Source organism: Mustelus asterias, chromosome 1, assembly GCF_964213995.1.
Source record: "Mustelus asterias chromosome 1, sMusAst1.hap1.1, whole genome shotgun sequence".
NCBI classification, from domain to species: domain Eukaryota; kingdom Metazoa; phylum Chordata; class Chondrichthyes; order Carcharhiniformes; family Triakidae; genus Mustelus; species Mustelus asterias.
The window spans coordinates 175,430,799-175,453,958 of record NC_135801.1 but is presented as its reverse complement, the minus strand read 5'-3'; the positions used below and the strand labels follow the sequence as shown (position 1 = coordinate 175,453,958).

At 45.5% G+C, this 23,160-nt stretch overlaps 1 protein-coding gene across 6 annotated transcripts in view; it reads left to right on the top strand.

The window, feature by feature from the left end:
- The window catches only part of reep1 (receptor accessory protein 1), a 102,258-nt gene that overhangs the window by 42,272 nt on the left and 36,826 nt on the right, over window positions 1–23,160 (top strand). For 3 of the 6 annotated variants that reach the window (XM_078223786.1, XM_078223797.1, XM_078223835.1), the window contains exons 4-6: window positions 6,334–6,454; window positions 14,513–14,626; window positions 19,332–19,382. In XM_078223786.1, the coding sequence (XP_078079912.1) occupies window positions 6,334–6,454; window positions 14,513–14,626; window positions 19,332–19,382 (286 nt within the window). The remainder of the gene's footprint in view (window positions 1–6,333; window positions 6,455–14,512; window positions 14,627–19,331; window positions 19,383–23,160) is intronic. The other 3 variants (XM_078223824.1, XM_078223806.1, XM_078223815.1) reach the window with 1 other exon arrangement.

The following is a 23,160-nucleotide window of genomic DNA, read 5'->3' as shown; positions in this document are numbered from 1 at the left end:
CAGCCTCTCCCAATCAAGAGCCGCCAATTTCTGCCTAATCCCACTAAAGTTAGCCTTCCCCCAATCCAACACCTTACCCTTGGGACACCACTCATCCTTTTCCATCACTATCCTAAAGCTAACAGAATTGTGGTCACTATTTGCCACATGTTCCCCTACCGAAACGTTGAAGACCTGAACGGGCTCATTCCCCAGTACTAGGTCCAGTATAGCCCCCTCTCTAGTCGGGCTATCTACATATTGTTCCAAAGAACCCTCCTGTACGCATTTTACAAATTCCTCCCCATTCAGAGTCCCAGCTCTCAGCGATTTCCAGTCTATACCAGGGAAATTGAAGTCTCCCACGACAACAACCCTATTTTTCCTGCACCTATCCAGTATCTCCTGACATATCCGTTCTTCCACTTCCCTTGGGCTGTTGGGGGGCCTGTAGTATACCCCCAACATAGTGACTGCGCTCTTCCTGTTTCTGAGCTCCACCCAGAGTGACTCGTTACACGACCCCTCTGAATTGTCCTCCCTCTGCACCGCTGTAATATGCTCTCCAACTAATACTGCTACTCCCCCACCTCTTTTGGCCCCTCCTCTGTCTCACCTAAAACACTTGTACCCCGGAATATTCAGCTGCCAGTCCTGTCCCTCTTTCAACCAAGTCTGTCACCGCAACCACATCCAAATTCCTCGTGAGCATTAAGGCCCTAAGTTCGTCTGTCTTACCTGCTACGCTCCTTGCATTGAAGTAGATGCACTCCAGACCTCCAGGCTCAGTGAGGTCGTCCTCCCCCAGAGTGCTCTTCTTCTTTGCCAGCCTTGTCCCAGCCCCAAGCTCGTCCCCAGCCTCTACACTTGTAGACCTAATATTTTGATCCCCACCCCCCTGCCATACTAGTTTAAACCCCCCCTAACTGCACTAGCAAAACTCCCAGCCAGGATATTCGTGCCCTTCCAACTTAGTTGTGACCCGTCCTTCTTGTACAGGTGCCATCCTCTCCTGAAAACTTCCCATTGATCTAGGAAAATGAAGCCCTCCCTCCTGGACCAGTCCTTTAGCCAGGCATTCAATTGTACTAACTCCCTATTCTTAGCCTCACTGGCACGAGGCACTGGGAGCAGCCCAGAGATGGCCACCCTGGAGGCCCTACTTCTTAGTCTATTTCCCAACTCCCTGAATTGCTCTCGTAGGATCCCCCTGCTCTTCCTATCTACGTCATTTGCATCAATGTGTACAATGACATCCGTTTCTTTATCTTCCCCTTTTAGGATGCCTCCTATCCGCTTGGAGACATCCATTACCCCAGCACCAGGTAGGCAGACTACCATCCTGGAGTCCCGTTCGCACCCACGACATGGGGACCCGGACAGACAGTAACCCATTAGCGAACACTCTCTCCGGGATCTACCCCCTCACTAGATATTCAGTGGGCACCAGAGTGGCGTCACGCCAGCACCATTTACAGCAGCTCCATAGAAGTGTGAACCTGGCACCCTCACCTCCAAGGGGGGATTTCGGAGGTGAGCCCTCAGGTAGCCAGTACCTTCTGCAGTGTACACTTGGGGGGTGGGCGCAGAATCGCCATTTCGTGGAGAGGGGGGCAGGAGGGATCACTTGCACTCCTTACCTTCCCTTTATGTCAGGGTGCCCCTTGCTTTAAAAGCGTTGTGCAGGCTGGTATGCAGGCAGCATGTCTGGTGTCCTGCTTCTTGGGTTCCTGTCCAAATTGCAGCTGAATTACTGCCCTTCCTTAGTGGAGGGGTGGCAAGAGGGTGGGAGGGACATAGCACACTCTCACACTCCACAGGGATGAGGCACACGGTGAGAGGGAACTGGAGCTGGAGTTGGATGAACTTAGGATCATCAGGGACGCAGAGATGGCCATAGACACAAGCTTTAGGAATACAGTTACTCCGAGGATTGAAAACAGATGGGTGACGGTGAGAGGGGCTGGGAGGAAGCAGTCCGTGCAGGGATCCCCGGTGGTCGTTCCCCTTAGCAACAGGTATTCCGCTTTGGATACGGTTGAGGGGGATGACATACCAGTGGGGAGCCGCAGTGAGAGGATCTCCAGCACTGTGTCCGTCTCTGTGGCTCGGGAGGGAAAGGGGGAGAGCGGGAGGGCGATAGTTATTGGGGACTCGTTAGTTAGAGGGATAGATAGGAGGTTCTGTGGCAGCAAAAGAGACTCACGGATGGTATGTTGCCTACCGGATGCCAAGGTCCGTGATGTCTCAGACCGTGTTTTCCAGATTCTGAAGGGGGAGGGGAAACAGTCACAAGTCGTGGTGCACATTGGTACCAATGACATAGGTAAGAGAAGGGACGGGGATTTAAAGCAGGAATTTCTGGAGCTGGGCTGGAAGCTGAGAGCCAAGACGAAACATGTGGTCATCTCTGGTACGTTGCCGGTACCACGTGATAGCGAGTTGAGGAACAGGGAGAGAGTGCAGTTAAATATGTGGTTGCAGGGATGGTGTAGGAGGGAGGGTTTCAGATACGTGGATAATTGGAACACGTTCTGGGGAAGGTGGGACCTGTACAAACAGGACGGGGTGCACCTGAACCAGAGGGGCACCAATATCCTCGGAGGGAAATTTGTTACGGCTCTTCAGGGGGGTTTAAACTAATTTGTCAGGGGAGTGGGAAAGGGAGTTGTAGTCCAGAAGTCAGTGAGGGTGGTGAGGTATTGGGGAAGGTATCAGGGTCAAGGGTGGGTACTGGTAGACAGGAAGGTGGGTTGAAGTGTGTCTACTTCAATGCAAGGAGCATCCGGAACAAGTGGCATTGTTAATCAAGGATAGTTTAACGGCTGCGGAAAAGCACTTCGTGGGGGATCTGCACACTGAGGTAATATGGGCTGAAGTTAGAAATAGGAAAGGAGCGGTCACGTTGCTAGGAGTTTACTATAGGCCCCCAAATAGTAATAGAGATGTGGAGGAAGAAATTGCTAAGCAGATTATGGATATGTGTGGGGGTCACAGGGTAGTTGTCATGGGGGACTTTAACTTTCCAAATATTGATTGGAACCTTTGTAGGTCAAATAGTTTGGATGGGGCAGTTTTTGTGCAGTGTGTGCGGGAGGGTTTCCTGACACAATATGTGGATGGGCCGACTAGAGGTGAGGCCACATTGGATTTGGTACTGGGAAATGAACCGGGCCAAGTGTTAGATTTGGTTGTGGGAGAGCAATTTGGAGATAGTGACCACAATTCAGTGTCTTTTGTTATTGCAATGGAGAGGGATAGGGCCGTACGGCAGGGCAAGGTTTACAATTGGGGGAGGGGTAATTATGATGCGATTAGGCAAGAATTAGGGGGCATAAGTTGGGAACAGAAACTGTCAGAGAAAGGAACTAATGAAAAGTGGAACTTTTTCAAGGAACAAATACTGGATGTCCTTGATAGGTATGTTCCTGTCAGGCAGGGAGGAAATGGCCGAGTGAGGGAACCATGGTTCACAAAAGAGGTGGAATGTCTTGTGAAAAGGAAGAGGGAAGCTTATGTAGGGATGAGGAAACAAGGTTCAGATGGCTCGATTGAGGGTTACAAGTTAGCAAGGAATGAGCTGAAAAAGGGGCTTAGGAGAGCTAGGAGGGGACATGAGAAGTCCTTGGCGGGTCGGATCAAGGAAAACCCCAAGGCTTTTTACTCTTATGTGAGGAATAAAAGAATGACCAGGGTGAGGTTAGGGCCGGTCAAGGACAGTAGTGGGAACTTGTGTATGGAGTCAGTAGAGATAGGCGAGGTGATGAATGAATACTTTTCTTCAGTGTTCACCAAGGAGAGGGGCCATGTTTTTGAGGAAGAGAAGGTGTTACAGGCTAATAGGCTGGAGGAAATAGATGTTCGGAGGGAGGATGTCTTGGCAGTTTTGAATAAACTGAAGGTCGATAAGTCCCCTGGGCCTGATGAAATGTATCCTAGGATTCTGTGGGAGGCAAGGGATGAGATTGCAGAGCCTTTGGCATTGATCTTTGGGTCCTCGCTGTCCACGGGGATGGTGCCAGAGGACTGGAGAATGGCGAATGTTGTTCCTCTGTTTAAGAAAGGGAATAGAAATGACCCTGGTAATTATAGACCGGTTAGTCTTACTTCGGTGGTTGGTAAATTGATGGAAAGGGTCCTTAGGGATGGGATTTACGACCATTTAGAAAGATGCGGATTAATCCGAGATAGTTAGCACGGATTCGTGAAGGGCAAGTCGTGCCTCACAAATTTGATAGAATTTTTTGAGGAGGTAACTAAGTGTGTTGATGAAGGTAGGGCAGTTGATGTCATATACATGGATTTTAGTAAGGCGTTTGATAAGGTCCCCCATGGTCGGCTTATGATGAAAGTGAGGAGGTGTGGGATAGAGGGAAAGTTGGCCGATTGGATAGGTAACTGGCTGTCTGACCGAAGACAGAGGGTGGTGGTCGATGGAAAATTTTCGGATTGGAGGCAGGTTGCTAGCGGTGTGCCGCAGGGATCAGTGCTTGGTCCTCTGCTCTTTGTGATTTTTATTAATGACTTAGAGGAGGGGGCTGAAGGGTGGATCAGTAAATTTGCTGATGACACCAAGATTGGTGGAGTAGTGGATGAGGTGGAGGGCTGTTGTAGGCTGCAAAGAGACATAGATAGGATGCAAAGCCGGGCTGAAAAATGGCAAATGGAGTTTAACCCTGATAAATGTGAGGTGATTCATTTTGGTAGGACAAATTTAAATGTGGATTACAGGGTCAAAGGTAGGGTTCTGAAGACTGTGGAGGAACAGAGAGATCTTGGGGTCCATATCCACAGATCTCTAAAGGTTGCCAGTCAAGTGGATAGAGCTGTGAAGAAGGCCTATAGTGTGTTAGCTTTTATTAACAGGGGGTTGGAGTTTAAGAGCCGTGGGGTTATGCTGCAACTGTACAGGACCTTGGTGAGACCACATTTGGAATATTGTGTGCAGTTCTGGTCACCTCACTATAAGAAGGATGTGGAAGCGCTGGAAAGAGTGCAGAGGAGATTTACCAGGATGCTGCCTGGTTTGGAGGGTAGGTCATATGAGGAAAGGTTGAGGGAGCTAGGGCTGTTCTCTCTGGAGCGGAGGAGGCTGAGGGGAGACTTAATAGAGGTGTATAAAATGATGAAGGGGATAGATAGAGTGAACGTTCAAAGACTATTTCCTCGGGTGGATGGAGCTATTACAAGGGGGCATAACTATAGGGTTCGTGGTGGGAGATACAGGACGGATATCAGAGGTAGGTTCTTTACGCAGAGAGTGGTTGGGGTGTGGAATGGACTGCCTGCAGTGATAGTGGAGTCAGACACTTTAGAAACATTTAAGCGGTTATTGGATAGGCACATGGAGCACACCAGGATGATAGGGAGTGGGATAGCTTGATCTTGGTTTCAGATAAAGCTCGGCACAACATCGTGGGCCGAAGGGCCTGTTCTGTGCTGTACTGTTCTATGTTCTATGTTCTATGAGAGTGGTGGTTCCCCCCAAGCTTAGTGGCATGAACAGACAAGGCGGAGACTTTGTGGGTGAACAAAGTAACATTTAGATACAAAACATTCAGAACAAAATGGTGACCTGTCTGCAATAGTATCTACATTCACCTGTGCTCACTAAGTGCCTATGGTTTCTTAATCTTCCTCAGCCACGTTTAGGTGTCTCCCCAGGGCTGCCATTGCATTCCAGGAAGGGGTGCTCACCCTGATATCCGGCCATCCCCTGAAGCAGGGGGTATAGGGTTTCCCAGCTCTGTGCCACTCCATCAAGCAGCCTGGTGAAGATCCTGTCTATGAGGTGTGGTGCAGGCAACCATTGTGGAATAGGTTCTGGGGAGTGCTGAGAAGCTCCTCAGCTTGCTGCAGTTAAGTCGTTACATGGCGGATGAATCGTGCGAAACTCATTGGAATAAAAATGAACACTAACGAGCCGTGTGATTTAATATAATGAACTGTAAGATTCGGACCAAAAACATGCCAGCACTGTCGGTGGAAAACACTCCGACACTCTGTTTCTCACACTGGAACACTGCCATTTTTTGGTAAGATTTCACCCATTGTATTTGCTTGTCTCTTGCATGTTTTTGGTCCGAATCTTACAGCTTATTAGTATTAATTTTTATTCCAATGAATTTCAACGAGATTCGCCCACCATGTCTCTTGTCCACTTAAAACCCACTCAGGGTTAAAACCCATCCATGTGAGTATGTGTATGTGAGTGAAGAACATTAGGGATTATGTGACTGTGTAATTATGCTTGAGAATCGCTTATTATCTTCTTCTGTCTTGTGATATATATGTGGTTGGTCTGACGGTATTTGAAGTGTGTAATCACAGACGTTTCTCTGCTTGTCCCCGCAGGTTTCCATTTTATTACGAGCTGAAAATTGCTTTTGTTATTTGGCTGCTCTCCCCTTACACAAAAGGCTCCAGCGTTCTCTACAGGAAGTTTGTGCACCCAACTCTCTCTTCTAAAGAGCAGGTGAGAAAGCTTATGACGTAACTTCATTTTTCCAATACACTTGGTTCTTATACGCCTGGGTACCCTTAAACTCTAATTATCTTAGAATCCTAGAACAGTTACTGCACTGAAGGAGGCCATTTGGCCCATTGTGTCCGTGCCAGCTCTCCATCAGAGCAACACACTCAGTCCTGCTCCCCGTCTTTTCCCCATAATCCTGAGTTTATTTTTACAGATGTCCAGTTCTCTTTTGAAGGGTCTCGGTTGAATCTGCCTTCTCCTCACTCTCAGACAGTGCATTCCAGATCCTAAACACTCGCTGTATAAAAAGATCTTTCCTCATGTCACTGTTGCTTCTTTTGCCAAACATCTTAAATTGGAGTCCTCTGGTTCTTGATCTTTCCGCCAATAGGAATGTTCTATTGTCTTGATATTTGTGAAGGGTTCTGTCAGTTGAAATTTAGGTAGGATTCCCACTGCCTTTCTTATAAATTCAAACATAAATAACAGCATATCAGACCAGATTGTTACAATATTTGTTCACACTCAAATCAAATACAGAAACCAGGCAACACTGTAAGCACAAGGTAAAGTGTCCTTTTCCCATTATCTGCTTAGTAAACTGAAGGCACAGGAGGGAAATATTAATCGACCCATTTGCTTTCAGTCTTAAACTACATGACAATATCCTGAAGATAAAATACCGATCATGTTGATAAATAAATGGCTCAAGCCACAGCTCTGTGCTGAACAAGATGTTATTCGACTTGGTATTATGTATGCATTTCGGCAACCAGATCAGAAATGGATGCAGGAGTCAGCAGGGCCACCTAGAGAAAGGCCCCGATCAATTTGTCAGAGGTCTGAGTCCCCTTGGAGGTCAGGCTGGTTTCAGAAACAGAAGCAACAATATCAACTTAGATCCCAATGTTCTTCATTGTATTGAACTGGTCAATTTAATACTTTTATGACATATGAACATACAAATTAGGAGTTGGGGTAGGCCACTCAGCCCCCTCAACCCTGCTCCCCCATTCAATAAGATCTGGTTGTAACAGTTTGATTTGATTTATTATTGTCACATGTATTCGTATACAGTGAAAAGTATTGTTTCTTGCGCACTATACAGACAAAGCATACCATTCATAGAGAAGGAAAGGAGAGAGTACAGAATGTAGTGTTACAGTCATAGCTAGGGTGTAGAGAAAGATCAACTTAATGCGAGGTAGGGCCATTCAAAAGTCTGACGGCAGCAGGGAAGAAGCTGTTCTTGAGTCGGTTGGTACGTGACCTCAGACTTTTGTATCTTATTCCCAATGGAAGAAGGTGGAAGAGAGAATGTCTGAGGTGTGTGAGGTCCTTGATTATGTTGGCTGCTTTTCCGAGGCAGTGGGAAGTGTAGACAGAGTCAGTGGATGGGAGGCTGGTTTGCGTGATGGATTGGGCTACATTCACAACCCTTTGTAGTTTCTTGCGGTCTTGGACAGAGCAGGAGCCATACCATGCTGTGATACAACCAGAAAAAATGCCTTCTATGGTTGCAAAGTTGAGTAGAGTAATTGTAGATTGGTGTTTGTCAAATTGTAAAATGCTAGGGAGAAAGCATTGCATGGTCCCTTTAAAAGGTGCTGCTTTCTCTGTGCTCAGAAAGTTAAGAGAAAATGCAAGTACATATAGAGTGCCCAAAATGAAATGTTTGTATTGGAAGGCCAAGCAGCAGTGTTACCAAGGCAACAGGCTTTTTGAATTTTTTTGAATTTAGCCAATCAATTTGAATTAGGCACTTAGATACCAAGAACCTAGTAAATTTAAATCTGATGGTTTTGGCAACCTAAGACCAATCCTATTATGGGGGACATTGATATGTCATCACGGGTATAAAAGAAGGGAGGCAGTGGGACAAAAGCAGAGAGCAACTGTCATCTGCCAGAGTAACAGCTCCTAGTTCAGTTCTCAGCTCCAGAGAGAGAGAGAACTGTTGGCTCCCAAAGCCTCATTTATGTCTTAAGAGAAAGCACCATCTCGATAGCAAAAGTACCAAAGAAGAAAGAGAAGAATCAAGAATCAACAGAGAATTCCCAGGATATTCCAGAAGACACAAAATTTAATTTAGAGAGTAACTAAAATTCTCTTTTTTGATAATGAGTGGGAATTGTATTAATCTGAACAGCATTCCATTAGAATTGTGGTTTATTTGGTTTGTTAATAGTTTTGTTAACTTGTTCACTGTTAGTTAGATCAATAAATTGTTACTTGTTGACTTTAGAGTGAGCGTCAGGGAGTTATTTAGATTTGATCACTAAAAGTTGCTGAAGAGCAGATCGTACCACTTCACACTTTTTACAGATTATAGGGTGAGGTACTCCTCTTTGAGTGGTTAGGTGTTAGTTTTCAGAGGGGGAATCAACCTCTGCTTCATAACACTATGGTGCATCTGTAAAAGTTGGTGAGAGTCGTCATGGACATGCCAAATTTCCTTAGTCTCCTGAGAAAGTAGAGATGTTGGTGGGCTTTCTTAACTATAGCGTTGGCATGGAGGGACAGGACAGATTGTTGGTGATCTGGACACCTAAAAACTTGAAGTTCTCAACCATTTCCACTCTGTCCCCACTGAAGTAGATAGGGGCGTGCCTTCCAGAACACTTCTTGAAGTTGATGACAATCTCCTTCATTTTGTTGACATTGAGGGAGAGACTATTGTTGCCGCACCAGTTCACCAGATTCTCTATCTCATTCCTGTACTCTGTCTCGTCATTGTTTGAGATCTGACCCACTACGGTGGTGTCGTCAGAAAACTTGAAAATCGAATTGGAGGAGAATTTGGCCAAACAGCCATAGGTGTATAAGGAGTAGAGTAGGGGGCTGAGAACACAGCCTCGTGGGGCACTGGTGTTAGAGTCATAGAGTCATAGAAGGTTACAGCATGGAAACAGGCCCTTTGGCCCAAATTGTCCGTGCCGCCCCTTTTTATTAACCACTAAGCTAGTCCCAATTGCCCGCATTTGGCCCATATCCCTCTATATCCATCTACCCATGTAACTGTCTAAATGCTTCTTAAAAGACAAAATTGTACCCACCTCAACTACTACCTCTGGCAGCTTGTTCCAGACACTCACCACCCTCTGTGTGAAAAAATTGCCCCTCTGGATCCTTTTGTATCTATGTCCCCTAGTTTTGGACTCCCCTACCTTTGTGAAAAGATGTTGACTATCTACCTTATCTATGCCCCTCATCATTTTGTAGACATCTATAAGATCACCCCTAAGCCTCCTATGCTCCAGGGAACAAAGTCCAGTCAATCCAGCCTCTCCATGTAACTCAAACTATCAAGTCCTAGCATCCTAGTAAATCTTTTCTGCACTCTTTCTAGTTTAATAATATCCTTTCTATAATAGGGTGACCAGAACTGAACACAGTATTCCAAGTGTGGCCTTACCAATGTCTTGTACAACTTCAACAAGATGTCCCAACTCCTGTATTCAATGTTCTGACCAATGAAACCAAGCATGCCAAATGCCTTCTTCACCACTCTGTCCACCTGTGACTCCACTTTCAAGGAGCTATGAACCTGTACCCCGAGATCTCTTTGTTCTATAACTCTCCCCAACACAACCATTAACTGAGTAAGTCCTGCCCTGGTTCAGTCTACCAAAATGCATCACCTCGCATTTATCTAAATTAAACTCCATCTGCTATTCATCAGCCCACTGGCCCAATTGATCAAGATCCCGTTGCAATCTTAGGAAACCTTTTTCACTGTCCACTATGCCACCAATCTTGGTGTTATCTGCAAACTTACTAACCATGCCTTCTAAATTCTCACTAATTCTCACTAACACTTCTGTCACCTGTGCTTCCTTATTTCCCAAGAGGAGGCCAGGTTTTGCCCCCTCTCTAGTCGGGCCATCCACATACTGAATGAGAAATTCCCCCTGAATACACTCAACAAATTTCTCTCCATCCAACCCTCTAATACTATGGCTGTCCCAGTCAATGTTGGGAAAGTTAAAATCCCCTACCATTAACACCCTATTTGTCTTGGGGCTATCTGTAATCTCCTCACATATTTGCTCCTCCATTTCAATTGGGGGCTTATCGTACAACCCTATCAAAGTGATTTCTCCCTTCCTATTTCTCAGTTCTACCCATAAAACTCAGTTGAGGATGATTGTGGAGGAGGTTGTTGCCCATCCTTACTGATTATGGTTTGTGTGTTAGGAAGTCTAGGATTTCATAACCCACAGACCTCAATCCCACATTCCTGTTCTGCGGCAAAGAGTTCCACAGATTCACCACACTCTGGCCAAAGAAATTCCTCCTCATGTCTTTTTTAAAGGACCATCCCTTTAGCCTGAGGCTGTGCCCTCTGGTTCTAGTTTTTCCTATAGTGGAAACGTCCTCTCCAGGTCCACTCTATCCAGGCCTCGCAGTATGCTGTAAGTTTCAATAAGATCCCCCCTCATCCTTCGAAACTCCAACGAGTACAGACCCAGAGTCCTCAACCGTTCCTCATACGACAAGCTCTTCATTCCAGGGATCATCCTTGTGAACTTCCTCTGGACCCTTTCCAAGGCCAGCACACCCTTCCTTAGATACGGGACCCAAAACTGCTCACAATACTCCAAATGGGGTCTGACCAGAGTCTTATACAGCCTCAGAAGTACATCCCTGTTCTTGTATTCTTGACCTCGCGACATGAATGCTAACATTGCATTTTGTCTTCCTAATTGCCGACTAAACCTGCACGTTAACCTTAAGAGAATCTTGAACAAGGATTCCCAAGTCCCTTTGTGTTTCTGATTTCCTAAGCATTTCCCATTTAGAAAGTAGTCTATGCCTCCATTCTGCCTTCCAAAGTGCATAACCTCACACTTTTCCACATTGTATTCCATCTGCCACTTCTTTGCCCACTCTCCTAGCCTGTCCAAGTCCTTCTGCAGCCCCCCCCTGCTTCCTCAATACTACCTGTCCCTCTGCATATCTTTGTATCATCTGCAAACTTAGCAATAGTGCCCTCAGTTGTACAGCTTTTAATTTAAACACCTTCCAAGCATTCCAGTTTAATGAGACAAACAAGGACAGTAATTTAATTATTTCTTTATTTAACACTTCTGGTACCAACTCAAACATAAACATTTACAACTCATTGGCTCATTAACTCTTTACTGAACTTTAACTCTAACTGAACATCAACTTTCAACTGAACTTTTAAATCTTAACTGCATATTAACTTTAACTGATCAACTTTAACTATTTAATTGAAAATAGATACTACTGCGTTAGGAAAACCTTGGCCAAGAAACATCCTTGATATAGAATCTATCTTCTTTTTCTCTGAAGCATCCTTCAGGGTACAGGTCTTCTTGTGATGGTTGGTCTGTTCGAGTTATCACTGGCAAACAAGGAACGGCAGTGTTTTTTATCCACAATTCTCCACTCGCTTCCAGAAGATTCTCTGTCATCCATCCAACTGTGTAACCAGAAACCAATCACATGTCTCGAACATCCAGTGAAATTACTGTGGAACGATACCATTCCGCTTAGTTCATTTGACATATACTATACATAACAGCCATGAAAATCGAAGTCACACTGTCTCGGTTAATGTAAACAACTTGCCTTACCTGGGAAGCTTCAGATCACAGTTCCCAGGCCAGAGCAACTTTACGACCTGCATCTGATTTTAATCTGTAAATTGGCCAAAAATCCCAGCATGCTTAATTCTCAGCCAGAAAAGCCATTTTAAAGCCACTATTGCCATTATTGTTGTTAAATTATTGTTGCAGCCGTTCTTTCTCCATCCACAAAATACAACAAGGAAAACATTGTGGCAGCCCCATAACAGCTTAGTACAGAGTTTACTTCTCCACTCCTATTTAGTATCTATTCTCAACTCGATGGCTCAAGGCCAGGTGAGGCAAGGTTAGAAGATGTCATAGATGCGCCAGATATCACTCCAGTTAATTGACAGATGCTGAGAGTTAAAGAGTTATGTTTACTTTAGGCTGCCAAACCTAAAATTAGCAGCATTAGCACAAAATTGTCGAGATGTCTGTTGAGAACGGTTACAGGAAAACTATTGAACAAACAAGTCAACTGTCTCGACAAGGAGAGTCATGTTTTCACCCAGTGACCAGCCTGGAACGAGCACTGTCCCCACTGATACCAAGCCCTGTGCCAAACATTCAGGTCTAAGTTAAAATCCTTAGACAGTGTGACTTGGATCACAGCACCTGATATCCTGTAACATAACATGCCAGGTGCCTGTTGCAACTCCCTTGTGACTGGCTGAGTGTAATCATAGCAATGTTGCCTGGTAGCTTCATGACATTTTCATTTAACTCCATGATGGGATAAGATTCTGGAAGGCAACAAATTCCACTGATGGGTAAACAGTTTCATGTTCCTATTCAGAATGCATCGGAATAAAGCAGCAACTTGGAGCATTCGATTTTCATCTGTGAGGAGAACTGGGCCTCAGATCTGTCATAGAATCATAGAGGTTTACAGCATGGAAACAGGCCCTTCGGCCCAACTTGTCCATGCCGCCCTTTTTTTTTAAAACCCCTAAGCTAATCCCAATTGTCCACATTTGGCCCATATCCCTCTATACCCACCGTACCCATGTAACTATCTAAATGCTTTTTAAAAGATAAAATTGTACCCGCCTCTACTACTACTTCTGGCAGCTTGTTCCAGACACTCACCACCCTCTGTGTGAAAAAATTGCCCCTCTGGACACTTTTGTATCTCTCTCCTCTCACCTTAAACCTATGCCCTCCAGTTTAGACTCCCCTACCTTTGGGAAAAGATATTGACTATCTAGCTGATCTGTGCCCCTCCTTATTTTATAGACCTCTATAAGGTCACCCCTCAGCCCCCTACGCTCCAGAGAAAAAAGTCCCAGTCTATTCAGCCTCTCCTTATAACTCAATCCACCAAGTCCCGGTAGCATCCTAGTAAATCTTTTCTGCACTCTTTCTAGTTTAATAATATCCTTTCTATAGTAGGGTGACCAGAATTGCACACAGTATTCCAAGTGTGGCCTTACCAATGTCTTGTACAACTTCAACAAGACGTCCCAACTCTTGTATTCAATGTTCTGACTGATGAAACCAAGCACGCCGAATGCCTTCTTCACCACTCTGTCCACCTGTGACTCCGCTTTCAAGGAGCTATGAACCTGTACCCCTAGATCTCTTTGTTCTGTAACTCTCCCCAATGCCCTACCATTAACTGAATATAGTTAATGTCTGTGAATTGGATGGTACGTCAAGCAGGTTGGATGAGTCAAAGAATCACTCGCCTGAACTTTCATACAGAAACGATCCATGTGGTGATTGTCCCTTTAAGGGCAACACAGCAAAGTAAGGGTCACCTGGCCTGGGTGACCAATCAGGACACAGAGTGGAGAATCACTCCAGGGGGAGGGGTTCTCTTAGGCAGGAGGCATTTTAAAGTCTAAAGCTTATTTATTACGGCCACAAGTAAGGCTTACACTGCAATGAAGTTACTATGAAAATCCCCTGATTGCTACACTCCGACACCTGTTCGGGTATACTGAGGGAGAATTTAGCATGGCCAATGCACCTAACCGGCATGTCTTTCGGACTGTGGGAGGAAACCGGAGCACCCAAGGGAACCCACGCAGACACGGGGAGAATGTGCAGACTCCACACCGACAGTCACCCAAGCCAGGAATCGAATCCGGGCCCCTGGCGCTGTGAGGCAGCAGTGCTAACCACTGTGTCACCGTGCCACCCAGCATTCCAGAACTAACTGCAGACATGCCGCTGCTCTTGTTGATCCTTGTAAGTAAATCCTTTGTCGTTCACTAATGAAGTCTCTGAAAGTGCATTCTTTACACTCTGGCAACAAAAACTGGTCTTGGTTGAAATCCTGACCAGTACAAGATGCCCACTAAACAAACAAAATAAAATCTTTCTTTAGTGTGTTAGAAGCCTAAGAAAATCAAGACTATTAATTTTTACACTGCCACGTGCGAATCATTTCCCAAGGTTGTGTCCTATTGTCCAAACCGGTGATGTCTCCTCCCACTCTTCCTCTTTTTCCTTGCAGGAGATTGATGATTATTTGAGCCAGGCCAAGGATCGGAGCTATGAAGCTGTGGTGCAGTTTGGAAGGCGTGGACTGAATGTGGCGGCCACTGCTGCTGTCACAGCTGCTGCCAAGGTAACCGTCACAGAGCAAATCACCTCATGGGTTTCCTCATCATAACTCACTTGTTTTCAACTGATGATTGAGACAATGGATATCTGCATCATTTATCGTGGCAAAATGGATAGAGTGCAAGTCCTGAAATGCCGGCATCTAATAAAACAGAATTTGGCAGCTCCCATTACAAATGGATTGTATCATAAATATGCCTCCTCCCCAAGCAATAGAAATCCCAGAACCACACTATTTAAGAAGAGAATGACATACTTGTGATTTAATTTGAAAGGAATCAGTATTTGAGAAGGTTTCTGGAGATGGGTCACATGGACTCGAAACATTAAGTCTGTTTCTCTCTCCGCAGATGCTGCCAGACCTGCTGAGTTTTTCCAGCATTTTCTGTTCTCATTTCAGAATTCCAGCATCCGCAGTATTTTCTACTGACCTCCTTCTGCACTGAATCCCTACAGTGCAGAAGGAGGCCTTTCAGCCCATCAGGTCTGCACCCACTCTCTGAAAGAGCATCCAGGCCCACCCGCCCTATCCCCACGCATTAATCTACACATCTTGAAACACTAAGGGGCAATTTAGTATGACCAATCAGCCTAACCTGCAAATCTTTGGGGTGCGGGAGGAAACCGGAGCATCCGGAGGAAACCCGCGCGGACATGGGGAGAATATGCAGACACCGCACAGACAGTGACCCAAGGCCGGAAATGAATCCGGGTCCCTGGCGCTGTGAGGCAGCAGTGCTAACCACTGTGCTGAATATTGCTTTTATCTGAGTAAACTCTGGTGGGCGTTTTATGAAATGTAATTAACTTTTTTATCAAAATAGTATTGAGACCATAAACCAATGTTACTATTTAGTTTTGAAAACATCTACTTGAATTCTTTTGTCAACGTTACTTGGTGACTGACAGATAATTAATGGCAGTAATATACATACTTTGGATTTGATAGAAACATAGAAAACTGCAGCACAAAACAGGCCCTTCGGCCCCACAAGTTGTGCCGAACATATGCTTACCTTTTAGGCCTATCTATAACCCTCCATCCTATTAAGCTCCATGTACTCATCCAGGAGTCTCTTAAAAGACCCCATTGAGTTTGCCTCCACCACCACTGACGGCAGCCGATTCCACTCGCTCACCACCCTCTGTGTGAAAAACTTCCCCCTAACATTTCCCCTGTACCTACCCCCCAGCACCTTAAACCTGTGTCCTCTCGTAGCAGACATTTCCATCCTGGGAAAAAGCCTCTGAGAGTCCACCCGATCTATGCCTCTCAACATCTTATACACCTCTATTAGGTCTCCTTTCATCCTACGTCTCTCCAAGGAGAAAAGACCGAGCTCCCTCAGCCTATCCTCATAAGGCATGCCACTCAATCCAGGCAACATCCTTGTAAATCGCCTCTGCACCCTTTCAATCTTTTCCACATCCTTCCTGTAATGAGGCGACCAGAACTGAGCACAGTACTCCAAGTGGGGTCTGACGAGGGTCTTATATAGCTGCATCATTATCCCCGGACTCCTGAACTCAATCCCTCGATTGATAAAGGCCAGCACACCATACGCCTTCTTAACCACCTCCTCCACCTGCGGGGCCGATTTTAGAGTCCTATGGACTCGGACCCCAAGGTCCTTCTGATCCTCCACAGTAATAAGAGTCTTTCCCTTAATATTGCACTCCTTCATCCCATTTGACCTGCCAAAATGGACCACTACGCATTTATCTGGGTTGAAGTCCATCTGCCACTTCTCCGCCCAGTCTTGCATCCTATCTATGTCCCTCTGTAACTTCTGACATCCCTCCAGACTATCCACAACCCCACCAACCTTCGTGTCATCGGCAAACTTACCAACCCATCCCTCCACTTCCTCATCCAGGTCATTTATGAAAATGACAAACAGCAAGGGTCCCGAAACAGATCCCTGGGGCACACCACTGGTGACCGACCTCCATTTAGAAAAAGACCCATCTATACACACTCTCTGCCTCCTTTGGGCAAGCCAGTTCTGGATCCACAGGGCAGCAGTCCCTTGGATCCCATGCCCTCTCACTTTTTCTAGAAGCCTTGCATGGGGGACCTTATCGAACGCCTTGCTAAAATCCATATAAACCACATCTACCGCCTTCCCTTCGTCAATGTGTTTAGTCACATTTTCGAAGAACTCCACCAGGCTCGTAAGGCACGATCTGCCTTTGACAAACTCGGAATTTGATAAGGTTCTATGTTTAAGGATTTTGCAAAAAGGAGATTTTACTGATAAAATAGTAAATGTTAGTAGAAAAATATCTAAGCTTGAACATCCAAATTACCCATTCATTCCACCGGGTTAGATGCTGCTGTGGATCTCTAAATATCTGCAGCAATGCTCCCGAGAACACGCTGGGAATGTGAAAGTTCCCAATCCCAGCCCACTGAAGTTGGGAGGAAATGTTGAAGCTGATGCACTATCAATCAAGCAAAGACTAGTTTGTATGCAAGAATAAATAGGCTTCTATTTGCAAAAGACTTGGAGCACACCCATGCTGATGAACTGGTCCGGCGACTGAGGCAGGGGGGTTGGGAGCAGTCACCTTTATACCTGGACCAGGGGGGGAGGAGTCTCAGGCAGGGCCGGCAGGGGCATGCCCAGGCATGTCACACACACACAGGCAATAAGCTTAACAGTGGTTTACCACAGAAGCATAAATGAAAATGCGTGAATTGTTGGCTAGAAATCCTGCTTCGGTCAACTTTGGAAATCTTACCCTTTTCTCTTCAAATTTTATTCTCACCCCTGTGCTCTTTAACCTTCAATGGTTCCCGGTCAAGCAGTGTCTTGATTTAAAAGCTCTTAGCATTGTTTTCCCAAGTCCCACAGTGGCCTGACCCATCCCTATCTCCATAATCTCCTCCAACTCCACACTCCTCCAAGATTCCTGCACCCCTCTCATTCTGGCCTATTGTGCACTCCCAGTGATGATTGCGCCATCATTGGTTGCTGTAGCTTCTGTTGCCAAGACTCCAAGCTCTGGAACTCCCTACATAGATTCCTGTAAGACACTTCTTTAACCAAGCTTTTGGTCATCCGACCTAATATGTGACTTGGAGTCATATTTTGTTTTATATTGCACATCTGCAATGCCGTGGGACATTTCATTATGTTGAAGGTGCTATAAAACATACGTTGTTATTGTTTAAAAAGTGCTGTTCATAATGGAGAGGCGATAGAGAAGAATGACGTTTTATTTTGAGGTTACATGGGAGAAACTAAATTTGCTTTCATTGGAGAAAATTCATTTGGGAGAGGATGTGTTTCGGGCCTTCGAGATGATGAAACTAGGGGATAATATAAATGAAGACATAGCAATTTTAGACTTTTGACAATAGTGTATAATGGTTGACATTAATTCAGTCGCCCAGGATACATCTCTCCCAGTTTCACTTCCACTGGAAGCAATCAATTTCCAAATGCAGAAAGATCTGAACAAAGATACACTGGCATTGGAGGCAGCCCAGAGAAGGTTCCCTAAGTTGAGCCCAGGTATGGAGGGATTTTCTTATGAGGAGAGGTTGAGTAGGTTGGACCTGTACTCATTGAGTTAGAAAAATGAGAGGCGACCTTCCTGAGACATATAGGTTTCTCAGGGGGTTTGACAGGGTAGATGCTGAGAAGTTGTTTCCCCTTGTGGGAGAGTCTAGGGCCAGAGTAAGAGGTCATCCGTTTAAGACAAGAGAAGGGGAGGAACTTCTTTTCTGATGCACAGAACATGATTTCGGGAGCTCAGTTAGTCAATCAATCTGTGTTGTGATGTTAAACACAGTAAAATGTGTTACCAGGGATGAGCGCTGTCAATTATGAGGGAAGTTTAGAAAAGTTAGGACTGTTGGAATTGAAACATTTAAGAGGTGACCTCGAGGTTTCCAAGATGATGAGGTCAAAATGACTGACAAAAAGGGCGGAATTTTCCCATCCCGCCCACCATGGGAATTGTAGTGGGCAGGACACAGACCATTCAAAGGTCCGTTGACCTCGGGTGGAATTTTCTGACCTTGTGGCCAGTGCGGCTGGAAATTCCCACCCATGGTCTAGAGCTTTGGGGAGGAGACAGCACTGTGACACAGTGGTTAGCACTGCTGCCTCACAGCTCCAGGAACCCAGGTTCGATTCCAGTTTCAGGTGACTGTCTGTGTGGAGTTTGCACCTTCTCCCCGTATCTGGGTGGGTTTCCTCCAGGTGCTCCGGTTTCTTCCCACATTCCAAAAATGTGCGAATTAGGTTGATTGGCCATGATAAATTGCCCCTTAGCATTGGTGGGATTAGCAGGGTAAATACAAGGGTTAAATACAGGGATAGGATCTGGATGGGATTGTTGTTGGTGCAGGCTTGAAGGGCTGAATGGCCTCCTTCTGCACTATAGGGATTCTATGGTTCTATGATTTCGCTCAGAGTTGTCGGAACCTGAAACGCTCTCCCTGAAAAGGAAGCTGATTCCCATAAATAATTTCAAATGGGAGTTGGGGCAGGTATTTGAGCAAGAGGGATACACAGGGCTCCAGATAAAAAGCAAGGATAACGGACCAAGCATGAATGCTTTTAACAAATAGCCAACAGGAGTCATGAGGGGCTGAATGTCCTCTTTCTGTGCTGTAAGTTCCTATGATTCTGTGATTCTATTAAAGACCCGTGTCAGCTTTCACCAGGTTTCCATAACTGCTTTTTCTGCATCAGGTATCTCACCTTCTCAACCTAATCCTATATATGGACATAACCGAGGGGAAGGTAATCCATGTTGCACAGCTACTAACCCTGCACTAAATAACTCACTTTGATTAAGGTTCCTAGCATTTTTGCCTCATGCCTCTTTTCATTAACTCAAAGGCGACGTAACCCTCATTTGGGCTCTCGGGAATAAGTGACACTGATGTATTTTTTGCAAGAACTGGGGCCTTGAAAGACCTTTGACCTTTGACATTAACTGGATGTCAGTCAATCACCATAGCCAAGTGCTAAGAAGGGGAAAATGACAGCCAAGGTTCCCATTGACTGAATGCACTTTGTTACTTTGAGATTAAGCACTTTAATTACAAGTGCAACTGAAGTTCACCAAGGGCCCAGAAAAATATTTGTATTCACTGGCCCGTTAAAATACACATAGATGCTGGAAATACTGTCAGACAGCATCTGTTCAAAGAAAAACAAAGGTGCAGATTTTATTTGTATTCATTTGTGGGGTGTGGGCATCTCTGGCTGGCCAGCATTTATTGCCCATCTCTAGTTGTCCTTGGAGGGCAGTTTCAGAGGGCATTTCAGAGTCAACCACATTGCTGTGGCTCTGGAGTTACATGTAGGCCAGACCAGGTAAGGACAGCAGATTTCCTTCCCTAAAGGACACGAGTGTACCAGATGGGTTTTTCCAACATTCGACAATGGTTTCATGGTCATCAGTAGACTCTTCATTCCAGATTTTTTTATTGAATTCAAATTTCCACTCCCTGGTCAGGTGTGCGAAGGCAGTAGAATTCCTGGCCAATCTTATAAAATGGCCGCCTGCAGTTGGGATTTTGCAGAGAGAGATGGGATGGATTGGAAATTGGGCCCACCGCCCTCGGAATGAGTGGGGCAGTGGCCTGCGTGGAAAGACTCTGTGTTCCAGCACTTTGTTTAAGTTATTTTTTAAAAAGACTAAAACGAAAAAAAAACCCTCTAGCCCTCAACCCACTCAACCCTCCCAAATAATCCTGATGCTACATCCAGGCCAATTTATGCCACCACTAAGTCCCCCACCACCCGTATGGCCCCCCTAGGTTAACCCAAGCTCCCCGATGCACTTCCCCATGGTTCCTCATACTCCTTATGGCCCCCATATGCCCATGACCCTTTATAGCCCTAATGCCATCTTTGTGCCAATGTGCCAACCCATGCCCTCACCCATCACCCTTAACACCTCCATGCCAACTCATGTAGTATCCCTTGACAGTTCTTTTAAAGTTTTAAAGTTCATTTATTAGTGTTACAATTAGGCTTACATTAACACTGCAATGAAGTTACTATGAAAATCCCCGAGTTGCCACACTCCAGTACCTGTTCAGGTGCACTGAGGAAGAATTTAGCATGGCCAATGCACCTAATCAGCACATCTTTCAGACTGTGGGAGGAAACCAGAGCACCCGATAGAAATCCACACAGACACAGGGAGAACTCTGCATAGACAGTGACCCCCAAGCCGGGAATTGAATCCAGGGCCCTGGCGCTGTGAGGCAGCAGTGCTAACCACTGTGCCACTGCCCCCCCCCCCCCCATTTCTTTGACAGTTTGATAGCTCTTTGACAAAGTTCCAATGAGATTATGCACTTTTTTAAAACGTGCAATCATGTTTACTTTTAACGATCCCAAAGGGTATCTTACCACTCACAAAGATGTCCTGGGACCACATCCATATCCTTAGCTCACCAAAGGGCTATCTTGACTACCTAACCTCTTCTTACCCGGTCTAGTCTGCACATTTTGGGTTTCGCAATCTTGGTCTACCAGAATCCCACTTTAGTAGAGGCAGCCAGTGATTCAAATGGCCAGCGGTCTCTACAAAACACAGAGGTGCCCCAACCCCGGCCCAACTCCAGCTCCGCCTTATTTGGAGACGAGACTTAGAATTACCGACCATTTCTGGAGAGCCTAACCGATCTAGCGAAAACTGAGCCAGAGTTAACCTTTCAGGTCAATGACCTTTCTCGATGAACTCCAAAATACCTTGGACCCCTTTGACCTCCCACAGCAACGTTCCACTCAATGATTGAGCTGAAAGTGAGGGAATGTTCACTAGTTTTATGACTGCCTGGGGACAGGTTGATAAGCTCGATGCTATTAAGTTGCCCAGATATTGCGGAAACCTGCAGCATGAGCAATTTGTGTTTAACTGCACCTGAGTTTCCTATAACCTGTGCTGAATGATGAACAGTGAGGCCTCCTAGCATGCTGAGTGTTGGTGCAGAGTGCATTAAAGTGGGCAGTCTCATACAGAGCCATTAAAGTGATTGTGTACTGACCTGGCTGCATGTGTGGTTTGGATTGTTGCAAACAGTTTGTTTTGCTGAGCGAACGCTAGTTCTTTGAATTACATTCTCTCTCTCTCACACACACACACACACACACACACACACACACACACACACACACACACACACACACACACACACACACACACACACACACACACACACACACTTTAGATGCCCTGAATGTACCTTGTGTGTCACAAGCAAGTCACCAAAAACGGCACAAAGCAGACACTAACCTGACGCTTGTTGAAATCCCAGAATAGAAACAGAAGGAGCCCCAAGTGCATTTGTCAGTGTCTGATGGAGTCAGGTTAATTTTGGACCTGACATGTAATATGTTAACCCATCTTTTCTGTTAAAGATGCTATTCACTTCCGCAGCGCGCTGACATTATCCCGCATTCCATACATTGCTTGGTGAGCCCATTTAGTCTTAAGGAAATGTTCAAAGTTATTGCACGGATTTCCAGTCCTGGGTTAATATTTGGATTTTGTCATTAATACGGGAAGAGCTGCCTTGGTTGCTGTAGAATCATGAAATCTTACAGTGCGGTAGGAAACCACTGGGCCAATGGTGTCTCTGCTCCATTAACCTTTCACCCCTGATTCTTCCCCAAAGCCATGCAAATGTTTCCTTTCCTGATGAACATTAAATTTCCTTTTGAAAGGTAACATTGAATTTACTGACCTTTCTATCCCCGGGAGAAGTAAATCTGCTCTGAGCTCTCCCCAAGGCACTCACATGCTTCCTATGTGTCCAAACATTAGTCCCTTCAAAAAGAGTATGTTTATTATGTTGCTACGCATAGTGATCGGAATATGAACATATGAACATACATGCAAACATACGAATTAGAAGCAGGAGTAGACCACATGGCCCTTTGAGCCTGCTGCGCCATTCAGTGGGATCGTGGCTGATCTGATTGCAATCCTGCCAACCCCAACAATCTTTTATCTCCTTGCTTATCAGAGTGATAACTCTGTGATATTATGAGGTGAGTAGTGAATGTTTCCATGTTATATTATTTTGCTGATTTATTTCCAGTCGATTTACACCTCCGTTACACTGTGTTAAACCTGTTAATTGCTCCTATAAAGCAAAAAGGCTGAATAAAACAGCTGATGCCAGGGCTGAAAACACAAGGCATCTTATGCCAGGGGGATGCCAGGGGGATTAGCAGGGTATATATGTGGGGGTAGGGCCTGGGTGGGATTGTGGTCGGTGCAGGCTCAGTGGGCTGAATGGCCTCCTTCTGCACTTTAGGGATTCTATGGATTCTATTATCGAAAAGACGTCTCCTCAATAAGTGCTCCCTCCGTACAGCGCCAGCCTAGATTGTGCACTCAATTCCTGCAGTGGAACTTAATGACCTTCTGACTCAGGGAAGGGAGCGCTGTTGACACAGACATTTAACTGATGCAGAAAGTCATTAGTATAAACAAACCCGCACAGTATATTGAGCTCTGATGTGTTCATTGTGACCATTTCTTTCACTGCAAATC